The 21,427-nt window shown below is 48.6% G+C and overlaps 1 protein-coding gene across 2 annotated transcripts in view; it reads left to right on the top strand.

Moving 5' to 3' along the window:
* Positions 1-2,433: 2,433 nt before the first annotated feature.
* Positions 2,434-21,427, top strand: part of MYOF (myoferlin) — a 167,572-nt gene continuing 148,578 nt past the window's right edge. The window contains exon 1 of one of the 2 annotated variants that reach the window (XM_075534852.1): positions 2,434-2,925. In XM_075534852.1, coding sequence (XP_075390967.1) covers positions 2,838-2,925 — 88 coding nt within the window. In that variant the 5' untranslated portion in view covers positions 2,434-2,837. The remainder of the gene's footprint in view (positions 2,926-21,427) is intronic. The other variant, XM_075534853.1, reaches the window with a different exon arrangement.

The following is a 21,427-nucleotide window of genomic DNA, read 5'->3' as shown; positions in this document are numbered from 1 at the left end:
GAGGCTGATCTCACGGACTGGCTGAAACCAAACCAAACTCACTGCCATCGAGTTGGTGTTGACTCAGAGTGACCCTATGGGGCAGGGTAGAACTGCCTCTGGGGGTTTCAGAGACTGCTTCAGAGACTTTATGGGAGTAGAAAGCCTCATCTTTCTCCCATGGAGCAGCTGGTGGTTTCAAACTGCTGACCTTGCAGTTAGCAGCCTAATGTATAACCAGTATGCCATGAGGGCTTCCCAGTGTGGTCGAAACATTGACTAATAAACTACTAGAAAGCTTCCAGTAGCGTGTCTCCATTAGCTAGGAAGCTCCAATGGGTCAGAACTTTGTCTGGCTTATTCTCTGGTCAAATCTCATAGTCAGGCTTAAATATTTGTTGAATAAATGAAGATATTATCAATGAATGTGCTAGTCTGGATTGACTAGAGAAACAAAACCAGAGACACTCATATATGTATAAGAAAGAGCTTTATATCCAAGAGTAATTGTATATTGAGAAGACATCCCGGCCAAGCCCAGATCAAGTCCATAAGTCTGATACTAGCCCGTGAATTTCTCTTCAGACTCACGCAGCACATGCATTGATGTCAAATGCAGGAAGACCACAGGCCAGGGCGTGAAAAGTCTGGTGGAAGCATCTCAATGCTAGTGTGAGTCTTCTCCAGCTCCAGGGCTCTGGCTGCCATCAGTGTGGCTCCATGTGGATTGTCAACAGAGATTGTCACTCTTTATGGGTTTAGAAAGCCCCATCCTCCCAGGGAGTGGCTGGTGGTTTCAAACTGTTGACCTTGTGGATTGAAGCCCAGGGTGTAACTACTATGCAACCAAGACTCCAATAAGAAAAGCCACAGGTCAGAGGAAATGCGGTGGTAGCATCTTCTCCATCTCACAAAATATAGACGGTTCAGTGAACCCCAGAGATGCTCACTGTTGTCCTTGCCTTGTAGTTAGGGAGCTGGAGAGTTCAGAGGATAACTTGAGAGCAGATGCTACTAAAGGGCCCCAGCAGCAGCCAGGATGGGCCCTGGTTTCTAGGGAGCGTCAATGATGCAAACCATACTGTAAGCGATAAATTCCAGTCGGGTGTCACAACAAAACGTTAGCCTAGATTTGAATCCCAGCACTGCTATTTATTAGTAAATTATGTAATCCAACAGACTTTTAAAAATATTTGTATTGTGATAAAGAGATCCTAACATGAAGTAGGGCTAAATAAAAAAGTGGGGTTTTTAGGGATTCCATTTCATACATGGCCACCTGTCTCTGTCATCAGTGGATGGCTGCAGACACGTTCTCTCAGGAATGCACTAGTCTTAGACTCGTTAGGGGGTCTGCAAAAATATATATATATACCCATTAAAAACAGTGATTACCAGAGATACTTGCTGGGCCAATTAAATTCAAGTGCAGCTCAGAAAGGTCTGTTGACTGTTTTCGGGGACTCAAAAGGGTAATTTTGAGAGACTTTTTGTGGGGGACACAAGACACAATCACAGTGACGTTTTAGGAAAACAGAACTTGCACTGGTGAGAAAAAGGCCAGGAACTTTGCTACAAGAGGTATTTTTCCTCCCCATCAAGACAAAGTACCTGCTTGTCTTGTCCTTCAAAGGCTTTCCTGTGAGAATTTCATTGGGAAATCTTGCCGAACCCCCAACCCCTTTCACATACATGCTGTAAATCAAAGAGCATTTGAACCAGGTGCCAGTTAGGTGCCAGCTCTCACATCTGAAGGATTTGGGGAAGAAATCCTCTGGCGATTCCTCTTGTTAAGCATAGGATAGCCCCCCAGTGCACCAATTCTGTCAACCCATAGTTGGACTAGTAACCCTGGATTAACAAACAAACAAACAAACAAACAACAAACCGTAACAACACAGAAGGCCAACGCCTTTGAGTCGCTTCGGATTCATAGCGACTCTCTAGAGTTCTGAAGCTATGCATCTTTACAGCACCAGACACGCTCAACTCTCCCGTCCAGCGGCTGGTGCGTTGGCTGCCTCCCGCAGCGTAGACCAAGGAGCCCTGGTGGCGCAGTGGTTAAGCATTGCGCTGCTGCGATTCGCAAGATAAGTCCTTTGAAACTAGCAGTTTGCCCGCGGGAGAAAGACCGGGCTTTCTACTCGCGTTCAGTTTCGGTCTCGGAAACTCGCGGGAGCGGTTCTCACCTGTCCTGGAGGGGTGCTCTGGGTCGGCGATAGTGGACTTAGTTTTTTTGAGGGGTGGTAGTGTAGACTTGCTATTTCTTGGCCGCACAGTAGGGGACGCCCTAGTACTGATGTTATGTATGTTTGCATCTTTTGCAAGCCGGCAGGGTTGGAGCGGTCGCCGAGGGGAGTGGGTGTGCCCAAGAAGTCATGGCAAAAGTAAAACATTGGGGAATTGAAAACAAAAAAGGGGACTAAGTCAAGTTTTAAAACTCCAAGATCCACCGAAAAGAACGAGGGCGGAGGAGTCAGAAAACAATCCGATCGCCAGCATCGTGGCAGCAGCGTCCTTCGTCTCCTCACCTGCACACCTAGGTCAAGACTTCCCCAATCCCGCGAGTGGCAATTGGCTGCATAGAATTATTTATTTATTTTCCCTTTTTGCCCTCCCCCTCTCCATTTCACTTCCACATTTCCCGCATGCCGGAGCCGTGCCGGTGGCGTAGGCAGCTCAGCCCGCGGGAGCTGGGCGATCGGTTTACACCCGGCCCTCGGTAAACAGTCTGTCGCGAGCCGCCCACCCCGTGGCTCCCCTCCTCCCGCCCCACTCCCGGACGCCTCTCCGCTCGCGGCGCAGCTCGGCGCCCCAGTCTCCGGAGTTTGCACCGTGCTGCCTGCGGATGAACAGCCATGCTCCGGGTGATTGTAGAATCGGCCACTAATGTCCCCAAAACGAAATTTGGGAAACCGGATCCCATTGTTTCTGTTATTTTTAAGGGTAAGGAAACGTTTTACTTTTGCTTGGGGGAGGTGACAGCAAGTCCTTAAACGTCTGCCAGCAGGCTGCTGCTGCTGAAGCAGTCTCTGGTTCGAGTCTGTTACCTGTACAGGTGAGGGCAGAGGACCGATTTCAGATTTCGGAGGAGAGCATTGTATTTCCTCCAGGTGTTGAAACTCTTTGAATGGCCTGACCTTTTTTTTTTTTAAAGTTGAAATAACGTGATTTCTGAAATCTTTGGGGGTGGTGGGGTGGTGGTGTTATCTGTTAACGTCCTCCCTACTCCCACCAAAAAAATAAAATAAATAAAAACCCAAACCAAATAACCTAAAGGTATTTCTAAAAAAGGGCGGTGTTAGTTCAACGTTAAAGTTGAGGCGGTTTTCCGTGCATTTGGGCCTTTTCTGCTTGTGGTAAGTTAGTTGAGAGGAGGAAGGAAAGAGGAATTCCATGTCCAGGTTTTGCCCCAACAAACAGTGCTTTCTACTGTCCCTGGCTGGCAGGCACCCGACGGGGTGGCCACATTATCACTGCAGATTCATTTGTTTCATGCCTCTTTGTAATTGCTCTGTATCCATAGGGAATTGAGGTACTGGTTGTAAATGTTGTAGCTGTTACATGGCTCATGAGGAAAAGGGCCGATGACAGGATTTAGTTCTGTCTCACAGAATGTCCTTGGACTGGTGGCCTAATTTCCCTCGAGTTCAGTTTCCAATCTGTAAAATGAATGTGGAGGGTTTAAACTAGATCCTCTTCAAGTGGCTCTTCTTAATTACAAAAAGGTGATTTCCCCCTATCACGTTTCATTAAGCACCCAGTGATTGGTGTGAGAGATGGCTTGCTTCCAGCCACTGAAAGGTATTTTACTTTGGCTCCAGTAGTGTAGATGAACTACTTTTGGGGGCTTTCTCCTTTTCTCTTTGTTCGTGGTCATTGCTATGACCGCAGGATCCCTTTTTGTTTGGAAATGTGACAGAGGGAGGGGTTGGCAGGGAGATGGACCCCAGGGTGTGGACCACACCCAAGCAGCCTCTGTTCCTCTGAAACCGCTCTGAGTTCTGCCTCTCCATTTCTGGGCAGTCTACTCCCTTCTCTTATCTCTTGCCTGCTTGTCTCCTTGTTTCACTTCTCAAACCTCTTCCAAGAAGAAAAAGCAAGGAAATGAAGGAAATGAGGTCCACAACCTCCAAATAGTTGCCTAGTTTTTTTGGTTTTGTGTTTTTAAATCAGACTCGGAAGGCAAAAGTTGGATTCTTCAAGAACGCTGTGGTTTGAGAATTGGATGAGTTAGTGTTAAAAGTTTTCGTGTTAGGCTGGTATTCCTTTATAAGTGTTAGGTTTTTGACTTTTTCCCAATCTTTTATTTTTTAACCTAGCATGGAAAGTTTCTATCATTCATCATTGACCTGGGAAAAGATATTTAAAAATATTGGATTCAACCCATTGGTGTTATCACTGAAGCAAATTCTACATATTGCGATCAGACTTGTCTAGATGTGTATGCTTTGGGCCCAAACTGTGAAAGACTCAAATGAACGTGAGCACTAAACCAGAAGGAGAAAACTTTAGGTCCATGAGAAAAAGAGTCTGTATATGCGATCGGATTTTTGAGATTACTAATTGAGTGGTAGAGTCATTCATTTGTGCATCCATCTAACAAGCAACATGACAGAAGAAAACGCACTGAACTCACCATAGAAAGAACTGGATCCTTGAGAATTATCCTAGCTTTAACCCCCTCAGATGTCTCAGCAGTGAAACGTTGAAAACTGATCTCCCTGAGGGTCCCCTTTGGTCTTGAGGTTCTATAATTTGGATGATCTGTTCTCTAGAAGACTTGGAAAACATTGCCTTAGGTCGCAGGAAGAAATACACCACCCAAAGGCTTTTTCTTTCTTTCTTTCTCCAGTTCAATCTATCGCAGTGGGTTAATCTGTCCCATTGATTTCTAGTACTGGTGCTAGCCTGGCAGGACTAGGGACACCTATACTATGACGATGCCCGTTAGGAGGCCCTGGGAGATGCAAATGGTTAACTGATCCAAGTCCGCCCAGAGGCGGCTGAGAAGAAAGCTTTGGGGTTTTGTGGAAAATCAGCCAATGAAGACCCTACCGGACACATGCTCTTCTGAATCCGAGTTGCCTCCTTGGCATCTGGTTTGACTGTCAATCAGAGCAAGCTGGAGCCATGTAGGGCCTCTCCCGTCTGAAGTGGCGTGGATAGTGTGGGGAGTAAGATAGAAAGAGCCCGGGCGTGAGATCAAGGCAGTGCCCTGTGCTTACTGACACGTGTACATCAGACAGCAGGGTCAGGGCAACCCGACGGTCTGCTGAGACTGCAAGGTGGTGAGAAGAATTGCCAGGTGAAGAGCGTGTTCATGGTGATGCTGGCACAGCCGCAGTGAGACAACTAAATGTGGGCCTTTGCGGTCACAATTCTCAGGCTGAACCACTCAGGGTCTCGTATGAGCCATGGAGTGTTTTGGAATGACTGTCACTGATATCTAGCAATGCAGGGGTTGGTTTTGAAAGCCATGTAACCACCAGCCACACTGAGGGAGAGGGGTGGGTCTTTCTACTCCCGTAAAGAGTTACAGTCTTGGAAACCCATCGGGGGCAGTTCTATCCTGTCCTACAGGGCTGCTATGATTTGGAATTGACTCAATGGTAGTGAATTTTGAGTTTGGGGGTACATCACGAGCATTGGTGTAGTAGAGGGTTAGCCATCAGGCTGTTAACCACAGGTGGAGGACAGTTCGAATCTACCAGCCACTCTGCAGGAGAAAGGTGAGGTTTTCTGCTCCGTAGAGATTGAGAAACCCTAGGCAGCAGTTCTACTCTTCCCGATAGGTCACTAAGGGTCAGAATGGACTTGACAGTGGTGGGTTGGGGATTCTAGGTTCGCTGGGTCCCTGTAATGCCTGAGTTAGAGTTGGTCATTCTTTCGGGATTCCTCATGGATGACCGGCCTGTGACACTCGCTCATTCTGACAGTGAACTAGATGTGCCTCTTTGGCCTCTCCAAACCCAAAGGCTTGGTGCTGCCCTTGAATGGAAGTTTCATTTTAAAATTTTGAAAAATATTAATTACTTTTTAAAAAATTATGGAAGTAATACATGTAAAAAAACAAACTGACAATCCAGAAAGGACTACACAACTAGCAAGCAAACATTCTCACAGCGCACACACACACACACACACACACACACACACACACCTGCTTTGCCTCTCTCACCACTCATCTTACCTATGGGCAAGCACTGGTAATACTTTGATTTGAATCCTTCCAGAATGTTTGCTATAGGCATGGAAGTTGATCCAGCCTCTCTCTGTTGACAACAGTGCTGTGAAGGATGGTGAATGTGTGTATTTCTGAAGGATGGATTCGTGTGTGTGTGTGTATAGTTTTCTATAGGTGGTTTTGCAAGACTTTGCCTTGAACTTACATTTTCTCTCTGACTCATTCCTTGCCTCTGTATCAAATCTCAGGAAAGGATGATGGAGAGGAAATGTCACGTGTATTTTTATATTGTTTCACCGCTATCACGTTTGGAACATCCAGTTCCTAGGAATCCCAGGACGGCAGTTTCTCCCCTGTCCCTGTGATAGCGCCCCTTCCACGAGCCAGGTTTCTCTCTCACCCTCCTACCACGTGCACATCTGTTCCTGGATTCAGAATGGCCGCTGCCGCTGCCCAAATGGCCACCAAACGATTGCCCTCCATGACTCACTGTTGCCCCAGCTGTCTGCTCTCGGACCTGAGCATGTCTTTGGGGGGCAATCCTAGGTACCCTCGAACCTTCCTCCAGTTATTTCATGGCTTGGCTTTTAGTCTCAAGCAGGCCATTTGGCCTCTCTTAGAGTGCTGTCTTCTGCTGATAAAGGAGGCTGTAGGGGGTTGTCAGAGACAAGCCACTCTCCAGAAGTCCCTGGGGGTTGTGATTCATGCAATAGACACTTGCCTGGTTCCTTTTAGCAAAACCTGATATTACCACTGGACATTTTACAATCTATTTTTATTTAAACAGAGACATTAACATCAAGAACTGCCACATGTAGGGAGAAAACGGTGCTGTCCCATTAAGAAAGGTGAGCAGTAAGTTGAGAGAAAATTCTAGTGGGTCTCACTCCCTGCTGTTTGTGCAGGTACCTGGTGAGTAACCCGGGTTAGATCCCTCAGGTGGGGGTGGGGGCCATATTAAGCCTGTGGCCTTTGAGTTTGCTCTGATCCTTGTGGACAAGAGTTGAACTGAACTTCATAGGACTTTCCTAGCCGTCCTCCTTGTGGCAGCAGAGTACCAGGCCTTTCTTCATCTGCATAGCAGACTGGGTTCCAGCCACCCGCCTTTTGGTGAGCAACTGAGTGCAGCTTTTCTGAACCCCCCCGCCCCCCCAACAGTTCATTGCCACTGAGTTGATGCCAACTCATGGTGATTCTTTCTAGGGTTTTTTTTTTGACAATTTTTATTGTCAGCCTCATCTTTCTCACTCTGCGTGGCTGGTGGGTTTGAACTACCAACCTTGTAGTTAGCAGTCAAAACAAACAAACAACCCTCAGTGCCACTCGGGGTCTTTGGGTGACATGACAAAATAACAATGTATAAATTACCAAGGGCACATGAGGGAAGGGAAAAAAAAAAGAGGACCTGATGCAAAGGGCTTAAGTGGAGAGCAAATGCTTTGAGAATGATTGGGGCAGGGAATGTGCAGATGTGCTTTATACAATTGATGTATGTATATGTATGGATTGTGATAAGAGTTGTATGAGCCCCTAATAAAATGTTTAAAAAAAAAAAAGATTCCAATGGGCTCAAACTCATCACCAAGCCAGGCTACCTGCTCTCCTAGCACCACAGTGGGGTGGTGTATTTACAAAACACTCAGGAAGGCAGAAGTGTTTAATCTACTGAGTCATTCGCTTCACTTCCTGGAGAACAGGGTTGGACACTCACCACCTAAGGAAAGTGGCCCAGCCCTGTTGAAACAAGGGGAACTCTAAGGAACACTGCCCAGAGGCACAGTCTGCAGGCTGGCAGGCATTGACAAAGCCACAATAGCTTTTTATAGGCCGAGTTCCTCCTTTCTCCGCACCACCTGGCTCTTCACGTCCCAGCTCAGGCTGCTGGGGTTGTCTGCTTTGGGTGTCCTTTCTGTTGGGTGAGTTTCTTCATCCCCACTGGGATTTAAACAAGAAGGCACAGGACTTATAAGCCTGAATATTTCACAACACCTGGCAGTCCCTCACTGAGGGTGAATAGCGTGATTGAAATGCTGACTCTGGAGATAATGAGGTGTCAGGAGATTTGTGACACCTTGGTGCAAAAAAGGCATTCACTCTTGGTCCTAGAAGGAACCAGGGGACATCGGCCAATCTCTCTCTTTTAGGTAGAAGTAGTCTTACTCTCTCAGGTGCTTTGTGGGTGAGACTTGGCAAAGGGCAACTTCACATGTTCCTGAATGTGCAGCATAAACAATTCCTAGGATCTGCTATCCAGAGGTAAATCAGATCTTCACACTTTTTTGCATTCCTGATTCTGGCAAGGCAAATGTGAAGCTGCTACTTATCATGTTGCAGAATGCAAATGTGAAAGAGTGTTTTCTCATGCATAAAATGCCAGAATGCCACGATATACCAATGTTCATCTACCTGCTGCGTCATTTTCTATCGAGTAGTTGGATATAGGATGCGCCAACAAGAAAATGGATTGGCTTTCAAATTGCTGAAATTTCCCCCAATAGACTTTTCAACTGATTGTTCATATTAGATCATGGAATGGAGGATGATCTCATTGCCTTCATGCAGAATAGCAAGCAGTGCAATGTCTGCCAAACCTTTGAGAATCATAGTGTGGCCAAGTTGACACATGACACTAACCATTGTGAACAGGGTGTCTGAAAAATACAAGGGGCTTCGAAAAGTCCGTGGGAAAATGAAATTAAAAGGTAATGGAATTTCCCCCTAAACTTTTACAGGAGCCCCTTTCTGTGCCTACTCCTCAATTTATCGACGTGGTTAAGTTACAAAGATCAGGTGATTGTTTGAAAACTTGGCACTGTGCAAAAATGAAGGATGAGCACATCAGGTCACAACACGGAAGATGACTACATCATTCCACAGCTGCCCCATGACGTCATTGCATATCTGGGAGCTTTAAAAAGTTCAGGGGAAATGGAATGAAAAAGTAATCACATTGTTCCATGAACCCTTTGAAGCCCCCTTGTAACTGCCAAACCACTGAGAATCATGGTCCAGAGAAGTTGACATAAAGCCATCACAGACACCGTGGCACTTACTCCCAGAGTTTGTTGCTACTAGGTGAACATCATTAATGTGTAAACTAGCTGAGCAGATTTTCCAACTGTTGTAGCTCATGTGATAGGTGGAATGATGAGATGGTGGATAAGTGGTAAGCATCTTAAGACTTACCAGCTAACGTCTAATTGGGTTTTAGGTAGGAAGATCTGACAATATTGTGAAGCTCTACTTGCTATGTGGGAGTCCCTGGGTGACACAGTGAATGTGCTCAGTGGCTAGCTGAGAGGTTGGAGGTTCTAGTCCATGCAGAGGTGGTGTGTAAGAAAGGCTTGTGATTGACGACAAGCAGGCACACACTTCTGCTTGGACACACGTGGGGCTGTCAGGAGTTGGCATTGACTTGATGGAAACTTGTTTTTTACTTCCTAGGAACCCATGAACAAATGAGACAATCACTTCACCTGAATGTCTTCCATAACACCTCCTACCTTGCAGGGTTATTTGAGGATTAAATGAATATACAAAATGCCCATGTGAATGCCAGAATGTCCCTTCACTTTTAAGAGTTATTTTATGGAGCACTGCAAGGTACCAGGCAGTATGCCAGGAACCAGGGCACCAACATACGCCTCCCATATTTGGTCTGCAAAGCCCAGGAGACTAGCTAGCTAGCAGCAAGGCAGAATGCGGCATAAACCAGAATCAAGATGCAAGAGACGATCATGGAAAGAGCAGGAGCTGGTGTGACAAACTTCATGTAGAAGCAAAAAACTTCCTTTGACTTGATTTTTAAAGAATGAGAAGAAATTGGGCAGAAAAAAGCGAGAGTGAAAAGTCGAGGCTTAGGAACGGCACAGAGAGACCCCGGAGCCTTGAGGCAGACAGAGCCTGATCGCAGTGACCAGGGAGCACTTTACTCACCACCAGCGAGGAGCCACCAGGCAGCCAGGTGAAGGGCAGATCCGTGCTCGGCAGGGGGAGCGGCTGGAGGGTTTGCATGTTGTGGCAAGAATGTTCCAGGGCTGGCATGGAATGAAGGGACTAACATGAAAGTTATTAAAGAAGCAGCCTGATTGAATTTATGCAAAACCCAGGCAAATTTGAGTATTGTTTCTCACGCTCTACCATGAGATGAAACATCAACTACTTTCTACCCAGAATGTTTGCTGTGGGGTGATCGCAGGGCTGGGTGGGGTGTCTTTGTCGGGATGTATTCAGAGACACTGGGCACCCAAGAGAAGAGACATACAGGGCCGTAGGGGGATGGAAAGAAGCAAGGCATAGAAATCAAAAGTTCAGTGAAAGCTGTTTTCTCTCATCTCAGGGAGCAAGTGGGGAGCATTTCTTCACCCACACTACCCTGCGGTATCATTTTTGTCAAGCCTTCTCTCCCAGCTGTCCTACCTGGAAGGGCGAGGTGTCCGAGTCAGCGATGGCTTCAGTGCAAGGGACAGATCGCCACTCAAACGTGCTCAAGTAACATGTGGAGGTTTTCTTTTCTCTCTTAAACCCACAGCGAAATGACCGAGAACAAAAATCCTGACCATGGTTGTTGATGATGTTGTCAGGTGCTGTTGGGTTGATTTCCATTCTCAAGGATCTCATGTGATGGCATAGACCTGCCCCATCGAGTGTTGGGGCTGTGATCTCCATGGGAACAAGTTGTCTGCTCTTTCTCCCACAGAGCAGTGGGCGGCTTTGGACTGGCAGCCTTTCAGTTGGCAGCTGGGCTCTTAACATCATAGGAACATACCCCAAATTTGCCAGGTAGAGAGGCATCTTCCCCTCTTTTCCCTCCCCTCTCCCTGTGTTTTCTCATCTTCCCTGTCTCCTGTGCAGCCTCATGCCCCTGCCTCTTCCTGCACCTCCCTTCCTGGTTCTCTCTCCTGCCTACCGTGAAGCAGTCTCTCAAACCTGCGCCTTGGTCAGGTCCTACTTGCATGAAGCTTCGGGTCACCACTGAGCTGACTTAGTCCTGACTCTACCTCGGACTCCAGTCAGCTCAGTTTGGGCCAGGTGTTCCTCCCTGGTCCATTCAGCCCTGGCCAAGGGCTGTGGGAGTCCAGGACAGAGTCCCAGCAGAAGTTGTGAGAGGCCATTTCAGGCAGGGCGGGTATCTGAGATGCTCTCCTACTCAAGGCAGCATGAACACCTAGGCCCCCTGCCCCTTCCTCCCCCCCCCCCCCAGCTCCTTCCAACCTAGGGAGTAGACTGTTCCTTCCAGCTGAAACCTCGCTCCCTGCCAACAGCTCCCTCTTTTCCCACAATGAGTGGAAAGGGTGAGCTTCCGTCAGGAAGCTTAAGCATTATTTCTGGCTCTATTGCTGGCTGCTAAATACCTCTGGGCAGCTCTATTTCTGGGCTTTGGACTCCTCATCTATAAAACGGGGAGCATGCTATGTCCTCCCAGCGATACTTCACGGATCCATAAACTCACTGCCATCGAGTCAATGCTGACTCATAGCAACCTTCGGTGGGCTTCCGAGACTATAACTGTTTGGGGAGTAGAAAGCCCCGTCTTTCTCCCTCAGAGCTGCTACTGGTTTTGAACTGTCGACCATGCAGATCGCAGACCAACATGTAACCACTCCCCCACCAGATCGCCGGTAAGGATCACTAGTAGTAACTTAACTGACCCATTTAGCATAGTGCCCGGCACATAATCGTTTTACGGCAACGACTCGCTTTCTCCTCCTTTTGTGGGGAGCATCCAGAACCATAAGGGCATTTCTAAGGGTGACCCAGTGTAGTTGTCCTGTACAAACGGATGCCCATCAGCTGTAGCCGCACAGAAGCATCCTGGAGACAGAGTCCGCTCACCCGTCCCTGTGAGAGCCATCAGTGGTTCAAGACGAGGCGAGTAACAGCTTCGTGACCACTCCGGTTGACTTGAGTTGCAGTTCACACTTGCCTTACGAGCTCAGAGGGACCACTGCTGAGGTGTGCTCTCACAGCCCTGATGGTAAGAATTCTGCCTGGCAAGGGGCCCAGAAGAACCCGAGGGCATCGAGGTCAGTGTCGCCCTGGCCATGGATGGCTAGGGTTGTGCTGGCAGCCCTGGTCAAGCTGAAGGGCTGTGGGGGATATCTGCTGGCCCCCATTCAGCACTAGATATTCTAGTTGGCCTCTCCAGTACAGGGCTGGGACTGATCATCACCCTACTCCTCCCTGCAGGGGATCTGGTAATGAGCATAGCCCTAGATCACATCCCTCTTGTAATTCTAACACCCTGTCCTCCCTCAGAGGAGCCCTGGTGGCATCGTAGTTACAAGTTGCTATCTGCAAGGTCTCAGTTCGAAAACACCAGTCACTCCGAGGGAGAAAGAAAAGGCTTTCTGTTGCTGTTGTTGTTAGGTGCCATCAAGTCAGTTCCAACCTACAGCAACTTTGTGCCCAACAGAACGAGACACTGCCCAGTCCGATGCCATCCTCACCAATGTTCCTGTGCTCGAGCCCATCCTTGTAGCTACCAGGTCAATCTGCCTCCTTGCGGGCCATCCTCTTTGTTTGGCAAGCATGATGTCTTCCAGGGACTGGTCTCTCCTGACAGCATGTCCAATGTATGTAAGACAAAGTTTTGCCATCCTTGCCTTTAAGGGGCACTCTGGCCGTACATCTTCCAAGGCAGATCTGTTTGTCCTTTGAGCAGTCCATGGTACTTTCAATATTCTTCAGCCCCACAATTCAGATAATTGATCCTTCTGCAGTCTTCTTTATACTGTATCCATCTTTCACCTGCAGTTGAGGCCATTGAAAAGACCATGGCATGGGTCACGAACACCTCAGTCCTCAAAGTAACATGCTCGCTCTTCAATCCTCTGAAGAGATCTCGTGCAGCAGAGTTACCTAATGCAACTCATCTCTGATCTCTTGACTTCTGCTTCCATGAGCATCGGTTGTGGCTCCAAGCAAGACAAAATTCTTGACAATTTCAACCTTTTCTCCACTTATCACGATGTTACCGATTGGTCCGATTGTGAGGATATTGGTCGTCTTGACATTGAGTTGTAATCCAGGCTGATGGCTGCAGTCCTTGGTCTTCATCAGGAAGCGCATCGAGTCCTCCTTGCTTTCAGCAAGCAAGGTTGTATCATCTGCATATTGAAGGTTGTTAATAAACCTTCCTCTCATCTTGATGCCACATTCTTCCTCATGTAAGCCAACTTCTCTGATGAGTTGCTCAGCATACAGATTGAATAACTATGGCAAGAAGATGCAACTCAACTGCACACCTTTCCTGGTTTGAAACCACACAGTACTCCCATGTTCTGTTAGCACAACTACTTCTTGGGGCACGTCTAACTTCCACATGAGTATAATGAAGTGCTCTGGAATTCCCTTTCCTCTGAAGGCTATCCATAGTTTATTATAATCCACACAGTGGAATGCCTTGGCACAGTCAACAAAGCACCAGTAGACATCTTTCTTCTATGCTCTGTTTTGAGCCAAGATCCATTGAGCATCAGCATCCATATCCCTTGTTCTATGTCCTCTTCCGAATCTCACCCGAATCTCTGATAGCCCCCTGCCAATGTCCTGCTGCACCTGTTGTGGCATGATCTTCAGCAAAATTTCACTTGTATGGGATAGCAATGCTATTGTTCTTTCATTTGAGCATTCTGCTGGGTCACCTTTCTTTGGAATGGGTACAAATATGAATCTGTTCTAGTCAGTTGGCCAAGTAGCTGTCCTCCAAATGTCCTGGCATAGACGAGTAAGTGCCTCCAGTACTTCTTCAGCTTGGGGCTTTCTACTCCTGGTTACAATCTCAGAAACTCACGAGGCCAGTTCTATCCTGTCCAATAGGATCGCTATGAGTCGGCATCAACTCCAGGGCCATGAGTGAGTCCTTCCTCAGGGTACCTTTCAGAATGTGCGGTGATGTATTTGCTGGCTTATTTGGTTTCTGTCTGCCTCCTCTATCAGCCTCTTCCTCATCTACATGAGGTCAGGAACCTTATCTGCATCCCCAACACCCAGCTTGTGTCTGGCTTCCAGTGGATAGTCAGTAAGGAATTAGTGAATGTGTGCTTTTGGTTGCTTGCTCTCTTCAATCATGGAGGTCAGGGCTATCTAGGCCAGAGGGACCTGAACTCCATACCCACAAACTACAAAAGTGATCCCCAGGATCCAGGACTTCAGGGTTTGCACAGTTTGCTGGAGTTCATTGGCTACTTCTCAAAGGAAGCAGAAAGTCCAAGGTAGACGCTACCTCTAATTTTCCCATAAGGGTGTGTTAGTCTGGGTAGACTAAAGAAACAAATCCATATACATGCATAGGTGTATAACAAAAAGCTTTATATACAAGAACAATTGACTATGGAGAAAACATCCAAGCCTAGCCCAGCTCAAGTCTATAAGTCCGATATTAGCCCACATGTCTGAAACCAATCTGTAAATTCCTCTTCAGATTCATGTAATACATGCATTTATGCTGTATGCAGGAAAATCAAGGGCCAGTGGGTAGGAAGTCTTATGGATCCAGTGGTGTTGTAAGCATCTCAGCGCTGGCAGGGGTCTCCACGTGGCTTCTCCAGCTCTGAGGCTTTGGCTTAGTCCACTGTGTCTTGTCAGCTGCCATGCCTCCCAGGGCGTCAGCATGTGTCCCACCTCAAGTGAGTTATTTCTCTCCTTAGGGCCTCCCAATGAGGTCATCAAGCTGCCACCTGATTGATAGGCTAAGTTCCACCCCTTCACTCTTAATCCTCAAACTGACCAGAGATTATGTAACTACTACTACCACAGGGGCATTTGGGTTGTATTCCTTCCTGGCGAGCTATCTCTCCAAATTGCAGTTTCCCACGTTGTGATGTCGGGATAATAAGACCTACAGTTGAAAGTTGTCAAACTCGAAGAAGAGATCGGAGTGAAGGAGCCCTGGTGGCTTAAGCGCCCAGCTGCTCACATGAAGCCTGGATGAGAACCTACAAGCCACTCCATAGGAGAAGGATGTGCCTTCTGCATTCGTAAAGATTGACTGCCTTGGGAACTGTCTGGGGCAAGTCTACTCTGCCCTGTAGGGTCCATCTGCGTCACAATCAACTTGCTGGAAGTGGCTTGGGTTTCGGGGCCCTAGGAGGTCGAGAACAAAGGTTGATTCCTAGCCCACTCCATAAAATGTAGCTCTCTTTGAACGTGATGACTAGAAATGCCCTTGAACGGTGTTAGGACTAAGGGGGATAAAAAGCGTGTGGATCCAGTGAGGTTCGTTGATGTAAAACTTTTAACTTTGTTTTTTAGAAGATGAAGCTGCCAACCTGAAATAGAGGTCTGGGTTGGGTTCATATTTTTGTTCAAACAACTAGTCTGTTTTATGAAAATAAACCAGACCGTTCTAGGATTGTTTTGTTCTTGCTTCATTTACATTGGGCGTTGCCCAGTAGAATATTCTACAGTGATGGCAGCGGTCAAGATCTGTCCCGTTCAATAAGCTAGCCGCTAGTCACATGTGACTGCAGAATTGAGCTTCTACTTCAGTTCAATCGTAACTCAGCTTACAAGCCACAGTACATGTGGTTACAGACTGTGGGATCGGACGGCCAGAGAGCGGCAGAACCGACCCAGCAGTTCCCAGCCCAGGCTTCCACTCGCTGATTGTGTGAGCATGGACAAGCCATTCAGCAGCTCCATACCTCAGTTGGCTCATCGGTCAATGTCGAGGACAGGGATGTTGTGAGGAATAGCATCCGTAAATCTACAGCATGTAGAAAACACACTAAGTGTTCATTCTTCTGGAAATGGTGGACTGGTTGGAGACCCTTGAATAGCAATAGCAGCTTCCCTGTCCCCTAACCGGTAACCACACGCCGTCTAAGAAATGCTTCCCCTGCGTCCCCTCCCTGCATGCTTTCTTGTCTTCTCCTCAGTTCCTTCTTAGGAAGTGAGGATTAGCCTCATCATTTTCTCTGTGAGGAAACTGAGGCAGAGACAGGTCAAGAGTCACTCAGAACTGAGTTGCTGAGCTCAGCCCGGATGCAGACGGCACAGGGACAGTGTCTAAAGTCGGAAGCCTGCTTCCTCCTCACGTGGAAAAAAGGACCCAGTGGTGCAGTGGGTTGAGGTCTCTTGGATCCCGTCTGAAAGGGGAAGAACATGTACCCAGAACAAAAGAGCTTTAGAAAAGAAAGGAAGAAAACACAAAACCAAACCAACCCGTCTTCCTGGGAGTGAGTGTGCCCCACGGGAAGGAGCCCTTTATGACACATCATGACTCAGCTCCTGAGAGCTGACATTGTCTTGTAGTGAGTCCGTCTATGTCATCCGCCCGTTCCCGGGGACTCAGATTCCACTTGTTATGTGTCGAGTGTGCAGCATCGAACATCGATCGGCAGGGTGGGAAGCATTTCACTGCCTTATGTTCTTTGCCTTTTTCTTCCTTTGTTATGAAATGAAAAGAAAAAAAGCCACCTAAAAACACTTTCATCTGTTTCTTCTTAAAAACATTTGAAAAAGTATTTACTTCTTTCGATTCACTGTCTCTTGACCTCTTTCTTCTCTGTTGCTGCTTCACACTGCTTGCAGACAGGGCTCTACGGAAGGAATGTGGCACATGCCCCTGCGGGGGATGCACCGTGTGTGTATGTTGGGAGACAAGCCAGAGAGGGTCCCTGCCTGGGAATCGGCTAGAGGCCAATGACTTAGGCAAAACCCACTGCCATTCAGTTGAGATTTTTTAACTCATCGTGACCCTGTAGGACAGAGCAGCACTACCTCTGTGGGTTTCTGAGACTCCACCTCTTTAGAGGAGGCGGAAGTCGCATCTTCCTCTGAGTGACTGGAGGTTTCCAACAGTGTACTCAGCAGCCCAAGGCCAACCCACTACCCACCAGGCCTCCGTCTCAACGACTTAGGGGAGACAGTGTCATTTTATTGATGATGAGAACTGGCTTGCTATTTAACACCGTGGTAAGTGCTTCTCATATGTGTATTCATTTAATTGTCACCCACCCCCCCCAAAAAAATGAAGCTCCCTATTTTACAGTTGGAGTCCTGGTGAAGTAGTGGGTTGTACATGGACTGCAGTTAGAAACCCCGAGCAGCTCCTCAAGGGAAAAATGAAGCTGCTTCTCAAGTAAAGAGTTCCAGTCTTGGAAACCCACGGGGGCAGTTCTACCCTGTCCTATCGGGTCCCTACGACTCAACACTGACTCCATGGCAGTTGAACAAACCAAGTCTGGGGGATGATGGGCTAAATATCTTGTTTAAGGTTGTAGAACAGGTACCAGGGAGAGCTGGGTCACAGCTGCCTGCCACTCAGGCTCTAGCATCTGGTGCAGAATGGAGTGCTCGGTCTTGGCTACACCTGCGATGGCCCACTCTGTGGCCCTGCACCTGGACTCTGGATTCGGATCCTCGAGGCTCTGTCTCCTACCCACTTCACTTCCATGGGTGCATTCAACTACGGGAGAACTGCCCAAGGTCTGAGAGCATTGGTGTCTTCGGACTGGACATCACAGGGGTCACAGGCAGGGCTAGAGCTCATGCACTGGCTGCCACCGTGGTCCAGTCACATCCTGATAGCTTCCCACCTGTGACATGGCACGAAGGCTGCTGTAAAACACCCTTTGTCAGAACCTGTTAGCCGATGAAGTTTATGGGGATGTTATTATACCCATTTTACAGACGAGGATATTGAGACTCAGAGAGGTCAAGGGGTCTCCTATCTAGGCAGGAAAGGACAGTTTCCAGACTCTTAGTTCACGTGCTTCCCTGCTGTTTCCTGCCTGTCGCTGGGTTTCTTCCTGATTGCCAGCTCTTTTTGCTTTACCTCTGTGCTCTCCCGGCACCACTGACAAACACATGGAATTCTCTGCTCCCCTTCCCACGTGCACTAAGCAAGCAGCCCCATTCCCAAAGGGCCCAGAGACCAAAGTCATTGGAAGCATGGAAGGAAGGTTGAGGACAAGGAACTGAAGTGGCTGGTAAAAATACCATTTAAAAAGACCCCAAGAATGCACCCAGGACCCACCGGACAGGCCTGTGGATGGGGTTAGAGCCAGAATCACCGATCACTGCCATGAGACAAGTATGACAAGGATCCAGTTCCTCCACTCTCCCTGTGGCCAACAGAGAGTATCGTGAGAAATGACCATTGTCCCATAAAAGACATTTGAAAGCAAACACGAAGCACTGGATCACCATCTTGATAACCAGATGCCACCTCTCCCTGCCAAACCCTTTAGGTGGATCACCCTTCACCTCGGGTCCTTCACCTCGGGTATACTCCCAGCAACTGGCGAGGGGCTTTTCCACCCCCCTCTACAGGACACCCGCAACGAGCTGGTTGACACCTGACTGCAACAACGGGCTCAAAGCGAACCACAATTGTGAGGGGGCGCAGGGCTGCACAGGGTCTCATTCTGTTGCATGAGTGTGGTTGCTTTGAGTTGGAACACACTTGATGCCACCTAACATCAACATCCACCACCACCACAATGACAACGACATCAATAACAACATCCGTAACAACAACAATGACCACAGGCCTTTGTGGGGAAACCAGCCCCTCACACTATCGTGGGTCTGGTAGGTGCAATTGTACAGCTATAATATATAAAGATGACAGTAAAATCATAGTGAATAAGAGAGATAGGAGAGAGAGAGTAGATTACAGGACTCAAAAACATTTCATGCTAGCCTGCTCACCTCAGCCCTTCTTGGTGGTCCACGTGGGGATGCAGGAGACTTGAGAGAAGCACAAGGGAGAGGGAGCTGGGAAGGAGGGACGGGACCAGGGACCAGAGGAGGAGAGCGTCTTTATTGTTTGGGGTTTTTATAGGTAGTCATTAGGCATGCATGTTCAGGAATTACATATGTCCCAAGGTGGGTGGTCATCATAGTAAAGTCCCTGGGCTCACAGGTGAGGAAACCCAATACCTGCATTGGGGGAAGGCAATGAGGGGGATGGGTCCTCAGGGGGAGGAGATAATCAAAGAAGGTCTGCTGCTACAGGGAGACAGAATCAACCACTTGCTCATGGTAAGGCAGCGTAGCTGTTAGGGGAGAATCTGTGGGAATGACATTTAAAGCAGCATAATGTGCTTGGACTTTATCTCTCACTTAGCTTTGCAGATTCCCTGTCAGGCGTTAGGGAATATAGTGCTGGTGTATTTCCCTCTGTGTTACTTTCCCACAGGCCTGGAGAGGGCCTTTTGAAATGCTAGTCACTTTCTGTGTCCTGGAGCTGGTTTCAAACCCGCCAGCCCGAGGCAGAGAGCAGAGAGGCTCCGATGTCAGACTGCGTTCAGTTCCCACTTTGTTTCCTACTCAAGGGTGGTGTGGACAAGGGGGGGGCGTTCCTTCACAGCATCGTGCAGCCATGATTCTTTCTGGTCATGAAGGGCCAGTTACCATCCTGTCCATCCAGTCTCATGGAGACCCCGTGCGACCCCCGGAAGATTTCCCAACAATCGGCAACTCCGCGCAGTGCTGTTCTACTCTGATACCTGTGGGCTTGTCAGCAGTGGGAGTTGGCTCAATGGCTTGGCTTTAGCTTTTGTAAGGATTAGACATGCATGTAGTTCAAGTGCCCAGCACAGAGTAAATACCCACACAGAACACAGACAAAGAAACCAGAGTCCTGCGGTTTGGTTTCCACCCAGAGAGCCCGTCCAGCTGCCTGGCCCCCCTGGCTCCCTGCCCTGGGCGGGAGCTGGGCCCTTCTCAGAACCTTGGGGTCAGCAAGCAGCACTAGCTTCTGGGTGAGTCTATCTAGTCACTGAAACAGCATTGCGGTTCCCGTGGAGGATTTGGTTTTGACTCGAGAGCTTGTATTCCTGCCAGGGCATCTCCGGAGGCCAGTGGGGCACTGGGTGGGGAAAAGGGAACAGTGACCCAGCCTGCCTTCTGAGCGAGGCGGTCTTCTGTATAGTAGAACCGGTGACTGCTTCGAAACGGGACAAAACAGACTCGCTTTGTGTCGCTGTTGCCACTTGGCCGAAACGCCTTTCCCTGGCACCCATTGTGAGCATCAGCCTGGAGCCAAGGGGCAGCCAGGGCTGGAAAGTGAAAGTCAGAGACTTTCCTTCAGCGAGGTAGACTTGGGTGGGCCACGTGTCTTCCAAGAGTGGAGGCACAGCCGGCTCCTGCCCTTTCCAGAGCCCTCTCTGCCCCTTGGTTGTAATGGAAAATGCCCAGATGCTGGAGAGGCTGCCAGGCTGTCTGCCAAGGAGAAGCAGTCACTTCCCATAGGCCAGCTGCCCCAGGCAGGTCTCAGAGGACAGAAACAGAGCCAAGTGGGGGCCAAGTGGGAGAACTGGTACACCCTGCGGTCTTCACGAGCCACTTCCTCTGCTGGCTGCAGCCCTGCCCTCCTGGCCCTGGTGGCCCGGGGAACTCTCTGGGGCTGGCATGGGGCGCTGCCCTAGTGTAGTAATAGCAAATCATGTAACAACGGCTGTTTCTGTGGTGCTAACGTGGCTGGGCCTGCGGGAGCACTCTCTTTGGTTCAGTCTCTTGTTTAGCCATTCATGAAAGCAAATCCACTGCAACTCAGCAGCGGCCCTCGTTATCACGCTTATGGGAGCGTCTGGATCCCGCTTCTGTCGGAGCCCGGAGATGAGAACAGTATGAATGAAGCCCGGGTCCGACGCTGGAGACCTCACTGCCTCCTTCATTCTCGGGCATCGGACACTGCTGCACATCTTCATGGGCCACGGTTTGCGCCCCAGCTCCAACCCGGGCTAGCTGTGTGACCTTTGATCAGTTTCTTTGCCGCTCAACTTCTTGGTTTCCTCATCTGGAAAGGGAAGTGGCAGTCGTAGGATTCGCCTAGAACTCAGGGCTCTTGCAGTGGGCTCAGACACAAGACCAACGGAGAGGCTGGCATGGGGCCGAGCCAACGGAAATGATGGCGCGGGGCCGGGCAGTGTTTCATTTTCTCGTACACAGCGTCGCTCCGAGTTGGAAGTGACTCGATGGCACCTAACAACAAGGGTTGCTGTGAAGTGGTTCCTTAAGTTCCGAACACTTAATAAATGCTAGTTATGCATTGACACCAGGAGCATCAAGGGTGGAGATGCCCCAGCAGCCGGCGAAGATGCACGAGCAGGTCCAACCAACTGCATAGTTTGAACACTAAGATTTTACCAGATCACTAAATAAATAAATAAATAAATAAATAAATGCTCCTTATGGTCGTGCATGGGTGGGCTTCAGGGAGTCCATGGAGTTTAAATAGAGAGTGAATGTGCGTGTGTGCGTGTGTGTGTGTGTGTGAATGCTTGTTGCTTAGGATAAAGCGGAGCC

The sequence above is a fragment of the Tenrec ecaudatus genome, chromosome 16 (genome assembly GCF_050624435.1).
Source record: "Tenrec ecaudatus isolate mTenEca1 chromosome 16, mTenEca1.hap1, whole genome shotgun sequence".
Taxonomy (NCBI): Eukaryota; Metazoa; Chordata; class Mammalia; order Afrosoricida; family Tenrecidae; genus Tenrec; species Tenrec ecaudatus.
The sequence above is the reverse complement of the archived record's forward strand: the minus strand, read 5'-3'. Positions and strand labels throughout refer to the sequence as shown.